This window comes from Pararge aegeria, chromosome 1 (genome assembly GCF_905163445.1).
Source record: "Pararge aegeria chromosome 1, ilParAegt1.1, whole genome shotgun sequence".
In the NCBI taxonomy this organism is placed as follows: Eukaryota; Metazoa; Arthropoda; class Insecta; order Lepidoptera; family Nymphalidae; genus Pararge; species Pararge aegeria.
The window spans coordinates 14317426-14323815 of NC_053180.1; the positions used below are offsets into that span (position 1 = coordinate 14317426).

Genomic DNA, 6390 nt, shown 5'->3' on the forward strand with positions numbered 1-6390 from the left:
ACAAGTTATGAAATCGATTGAATGTGAAACTGCCCAAACAGACATTTGTAACAAAATGAACTCGTTATGTTTCAAACCAAAATTTAGAAAAAATCATGAAAGAAGCAGTTTAGATATTAAGAAACTATGGACTATCCCATAGTAGAGAGTACCATAGTCATCTATTTTGCATGCTCAAATGGAGAGTTCACCTTAATTGGAGGCCCCAATACGCTGTAACAAGGCAAATGGAAATTACGGTGGAGGGCGAATGTAATCGAATAAGACCTCCAATTTTCCATTAAACATCATTTACTGTAGAAACAGTGATTTAAGTACTGCTCTATTTAATGTGAAACAGAATTGATATGCTTTTAAACTCAGTGTAATTAGGGTAATTATTTAGGTTTATATCGATGCCATTACTATGAAGAATATAATAATTAAATATACTACGACAGTGCACACATCGCCATCTAGCCTCAAAGTAAGCGTGGCGTGTTTTATGAATAATAAGATAGCTGGTGAATAACAATAGAATAAGATAACTGAACAAAAGAATAAAATAGCTGGTTAATATTTGTTATTAATATATTAAACATAATACTTGTAATATACAGATAAACATCCATACACTGAAAATCAATCATGTGCATCACACAAACATTTTCCAGTTGAGGGAATCGAACCCACGGCCTTGAACTCAGAAAGCAGGGTCGCTGCCCACTGCGCCAATCGGCTGCCAAAAATAACTAAATAAATTGTGTGAGATACACGAGTGAGTAAATTTTTATTGTTTGGAACAATCGTTTTCACAATTATTATGTCACAAGAATGAAAAATTAATAATTGCCTACGAATTTAAATAAAATTCACTTTTGCTATATTTTAGAAATAAGACAATTATTTGTAAGAATACTTCATAGCAAAAACATTTACATGTTAAATGTTTCTTTCAGTAAAAACTATGGCAAAACCTATTAGGTTTTCGGTTTCACACATAAGTCACAGAGACAGTAAATTATGTACCTCTAAAGCCTGCGAAGTATTATTTCGGTTTTCATTTACACGTTGTATATATACCAAGCCATAGATAGACATAGCGAAGCTTAAAAAAAACAAAGTAATCAAAACCAATAAGTTCAATAAAATACTTTATTAGAAATACTATTTACAATCTGTTAAGGTATTTCATAACTAAGTGTACAGCTTATCAGAGTTACAAATCACAGAATATTTATGAATAATCTTAATCAAAGAATAGTAAATATAAAATACTATTTACAGTATTCAACACATGACATGGTGGTAGGCGGTAGAAGCATAAAAGCACTTCAAAATTTGTAGTTAAAGTTGGCCATGGCTCCATACTCGTGAGGTAGCCCATGTTGGCGACCGTACGTTCCCTGGACGGAGATGTCACCATTCTTGCCAACGGGCCACTTTCCACCAGCAGCTGCCTGATACTGTAGACAGAGATAACAATTATTATTTATCTCAATTCTTACAAGTGGTGACTATAACAGGAGAACTCTAAGGCATGCAGGTTTCCTCACGATGCTCTTTTTCAACGTTGAAGAAAGTGATATTTTTAATTTCTTAAAACGCACATAACTTAGAAAAGTTAGAGGTGCGTGCTGGAATTCGAACTCGGCCCCCCAAAAGTGAAGTCGTAACCCTACCAACTGGGCTATCACCGCTTCTATAAAGTCAAAGTCAAAAATATCTTTATTCAAGTAGGCCCATAGGTGGCACTTTTGATGCGTACATAAGAATTACACGGTAGTGAGATGATGGCGATAACCACATTCGTAAACTAAAAACTAAAGCTGCGAGGGTTCCAAACGCGTCCTGGTCTAACAAGAAGCCCACAACAAACTTAGGTGTTTTTTTTTGTTACACCATCTCACAATGTCATTTTAAATTATTAGAAGAGCGACCTGGTTAGAGCAGTAATTTACACCCAAGATTTTTTATCGATTACGTAGTCCTTTATACTATAATAGAACTTTACACATTCACTAAAAGCCCGTAACATCCCATGCTGGACTATAGGCCTCTCCGAACGGGAGAGTTTGCCCACAATTAAACTACGTTGGGAAGATGGGTTAGTGATCGCATTAGATGGTAGTACCAAAAGGACGCTGCTGTCTGTTATACACCGTTATATTTCTTTAGACGCTACCCGTGGGAAGTGATAGGGATGACCATTATAACGTTAAAGATGTTAAGTTAACTACAGTTTTTAGCCAATACATATTTGAAAAATATATCCAAATTTAAGAGAAAATGTGACTGCAATAGTTTGAACAATAGAAGCAAAAATAAACTTGCAGTGCAATATACTAGACTACATAAAATAAGTAATTCATTTAAAGGAAATTGTATACTATTTTACAATAAATTACCAGTTGATATCTTGGAGATGTCTCTGAAAAAGTTCAAAGTTTGTATTAAACGTAAGCTTATAGAAAAACCCTATTATAGTATTAAGGACTACGTTAACGATAAAAATGCTTGGGTGTAAATTATTGCTCTAGCCAGGTTGTTTCTTTAATAGTTTTTAAATGACAATGTGAGATGGTGATAACGAAAAAAAAATAACAACCGGCTAAGTTTGTTGTGGGCTTCTTCTTAGACCAGGGCGCGTTTGGAACCCTCGTAGCTTTAGTTTTAAGTTGACGAATTCATTTATCGCCATCAACTCACTCCTATGTCATATTTTACATGTAATGTACGCATCAAAAGTGCCATTTATGTGCCTATTTGAATAAAGAAATATTTGACTTTGACTATTTGATTACGAAGTAGTTAATACTCACAGAAGTGCCACCATGGATCTGTCGGCTGATATCAAGAGACGCAGCTGCGTTAGGATTTTGCCAATTGAGTGCGCCTCCGAGATGTGTGGAGTCACCAGCTGAGCCAAGCACACGCGTGCCGTACACTTGAGCGTCCATTTTACCACGGTTGTCATTGAAGATCTGGTGTTGGTACGCACCTCTTCCCTGTAAAGAATAGAATAGAATAGAATAAGTAGAAAAACTTTATTGCAACACAAAACAATAGGAAAAATACAAAGAAAACAGTAAAAGTACTTAGGCTAGGGTGCAAAGGCACTAAGAGTGATCTTTTAAAGGCAACCTGAGCGTACGAAGCAGATAAAAAAGTGGAAAGTGGATGGTTAAATTTTTAAGGAATACAATGGAAATTGTGCCAGTTCAATAACTGATATCTAAATAATGAGCTCGCTTATTAGTTTAAGTAATGATTTTTGTATATGTTTGATGCATCTTGCAGAAGTGAGTCTTTGCGAAAAATATAGAACGATTGCAAAGAAACGGTCAATTGGAAACTAAAAAAGAGTTCACATTCCTTTCTCAAATTTAAATTTTATCTTCCATAAACCATCACAGTGATCCTTTATAGTAGAAGCTAAGGGTTACTAGAAACTGGGTCGTTGATGTCTGCAAAAGCGTCCCCTGTCCCAGACGCCAGGTAAAACCCAACGGTATCCAATCTGCTGATTGTTACACCGTGGGGTTTTAGTCAGAATTCCCGGATAAATATCGTACCACCTGTATAATTAATTATACGTCGCTCGGATAATTGCGGATTGCAAAAACTGTATCTATTCGTTTCCTATAATCCATTCATTCCTTTGCATTCGTTGTTCGTAAAGTTTCGACCTATCCAAACGACTTGACTTACACCAACGTCCATCGCTTGAGATGATGATGTGAATCAAATTATTTAAACGGCATTTAAGCAAATATATCGGTTATGTCTGAATAAAGACATTAATATAATTAAAAGATACTCTTATTTAAAAAAAACCAACATTTCCACCAACTTAGTAAGAATAACTTATTAAAATTTAGGTAAGGTAAACTTATAGAAATTATTACCTGTAAACTTATAGAAATTATTTTAAGCTCTCAATTCTCATATATTTTAAGGGATCTGGGAGAAATGATGTTTTAATAACAAACGCTACGGAAGTCAGTTAGAAACAAGGCTCATCTTTACTTACGAATAAACCAGCTTCATTTTCTCCAAGTGTTCCGATGAAACGGCCATCTGCGGTCCTCTTTATGTAAGTAACGTCACGGCGCTCTCTTGGATGACTTTGCACGTACCATTCTGGATAACTGAAATAAATATTATCAAGCTAAGTCAAATAAAGCAAATAAATCAGGAGTTATTTTATTTGAACCAAGATAAAATTGGAGGTTTGCCTTCGAAATCACTTCAAGCCATCTGTCTTTGTTGTATTATCAACATAATATGTCAATACCTCATCGTCAAAGCCCGCAGCGTTGATCAGAAGCTCTAAATCCCTCTCTTCTATGAAGAAGATGCCTTTTCCCCAACAGTGGGAGTTTAATAGAAAAACTAGATGATAATACAGAGGTTATATAGAGAGGATGTCTCGACTCAGTAAAATAAGTAATAGATGGACAATATAAGCGTACCTAACTATTACAAAGGCGGATGTGTTAGAGCTATAGAATAAATCCTTGGTAAGTAATATTCTTGAACTATATTAAAATATAATAACTGTAACTAAATAACTAACTATATTATATGTAGGGCTGGCTGGAGGCAGAAATTATAATTTGTAACTTTTTGTATATTTGTTATTAATATCTCGTTTAATATAGAGTTTAGTGTTTAGTTTTTAATTATTTTGTTTTATAATAGTGTAGATGGGTCATAGTTATGTAATAAAAAAAATATTATTAAATAGGAAACCAGTGGTGAAAACCTAGTGAATGTCACCACTGGGTACCTGAGTAACTGGTACCTTACGACGGAAGTCGAAGCTTTAACCACTAGTGTACTAGGACCGAGTTTAATCCTCTAGCTTTTCAGAGTTATTTGCGTTGTAAGCAAAATAACTATCACTTGTGATGGAAAACATCTTGAAAAAACCCGCTTGCCTCAGAGTCCTCCATAATGTAAGTGAACTACGGCTACAAACCCTACTTATGCTGTAAGGAGCCGCTTGCCTTATACAGGGCCGGTAATGGATTGATACTGATGGTGGGAAACCATTCTGAAATAGGTTGAATTTTGGCTAACAAGCTACTGTAGCCAGAATAATACAAAACTTATAGGTACTTACGTATCTAGTACTTGCTGTGGTTCATAGTACTCTTGAGCAACGACCACGAGAAAGACTGCGGGTAAAATGTAGAGAAACTGCATTCTGTCTGAAAGATTGTTTGTATTATTAAAAGATATGAAATTCACGTGTTATTTACGAGTTGTTTAGTTTTGACGGCCGATTGGCGCAGTGGGCAGCGACCCTGCTTCCTGAGTCCAAGGCCGTGGGTTCGATTCCCACAACTGGACAATATTTGTGTGATGAACATGAATGTTTTTCAGTGTCTGGGTGTTTATCTATATATTATAAGTATTTATGTGTATTATTCATAAAAAAAAATTATTCATCAGTTATCTTAGTACCTACCCATAACACAAGCTACGCTTACTTTGGGCCTAGATGGCGATGTGTATATTGTCGTAGTATATTTATTTATTTATTTATTTATTCTTATTGCACAGCTTAGTTTAACAGTTGCTTAGCTTTACAATTATCTCTTTCTCTTACAAAAGAGAAGACCAGCACGGCTGCAATGGGAAAGAGAGAAGATCTACACGGGGAAAGATCATAATCTTTATCTTCTCCCACAGTTTCATTCACTAGTGGAGTGGCAACAATATCCAAATAATATACAACCAATGACACGGGGGTCAAGGGTCAAGTTTTCCATTTCCCTGTTGCCGTGCTTTGGCAGGTGGACAAATTAATTTTATCCCTTGCCATTGGATGGTATACTAGAAGGATAACATTTTTGTCTCCAACCTATGCTAGCTTAGGATATTTAATAGTTAATTGGCTGTCAAATCATAATATCGCAGTGGGTAGAAGCTCGAATTTACTTTCGGGAGGCCGAGTTCGAATCCCGGCACGCACCTCTAACTTCTGTAAGTTATGTGCGTTTTAAGTAATTACATATCACTTGCTTCAACGGTGAAGGAAAACATCGTGGGGGAACCTCAGAGTCCTACATAATGTTTTCAAAGGAAAGCGGACTCCACTAATCCGCACTGGGCCAGCGCGGTGGACTACGGCCTTAACCCTTTCTCATTGTAAAAGGGGTACCGTGAATTGTAGTGGCCAGCGGGCCAGTAATGGACGATGAACAATATTTAAAATCTAAAATTTACATAATATGTAAAAGGTAGAAATACTTAATTTGACGAAATACATAACAATAATATAACTTACCACTTTTAGTTAGTAGAAATATTCGAAAATAGAATGATCTTCCACGGAGATTCACTACTTGAATGGTACATTTCTTCATCCAGGCATACTATTTATACGAGAAACCGTTCGCG

At 35.8% G+C, this 6390-nt stretch overlaps 1 protein-coding gene across 1 annotated transcript; it reads right to left on the reverse strand.

Moving 5' to 3' along the window:
* Positions 1-1198: 1198 nt before the first annotated feature.
* Positions 1199-6390, reverse strand: LOC120624591 (gloverin-like). Its single transcript, XM_039891234.1, has 5 exons — positions 6278-6390; positions 5108-5195; positions 4013-4130; positions 2802-2987; positions 1199-1445 (listed from the first exon to the last, which is right to left on the reverse strand). The coding sequence occupies exons 1-5, from the start codon at positions 6354-6356 to the stop codon at positions 1314-1316; spliced, it is 603 nt and encodes a 200-aa protein (XP_039747168.1). The 5' UTR covers positions 6357-6390; the 3' UTR covers positions 1199-1313.

Bases quoted from the DNA above. Each gene is read 5' to 3' on its own strand.
- LOC120624591 (XM_039891234.1), bottom strand. From the start codon at position 6,356: ATGAAGAAATGTACCATTCAAGTAGTGAATCTCCGTGGAAGATCATTC. The intron at 5,196-6,277 runs GTAAGTTATATT...ACAATCTTTCAG, and splicing joins ATTTCTACTAACTAAAAGTG to ACAGAATGCAGTTTCTCTAC. The intron at 1,446-2,801 runs GTGAGTATTAAC...CTCTGTCTACAG, and splicing joins AGATCCATGGTGGCACTTCT to TATCAGGCAGCTGCTGGTGG.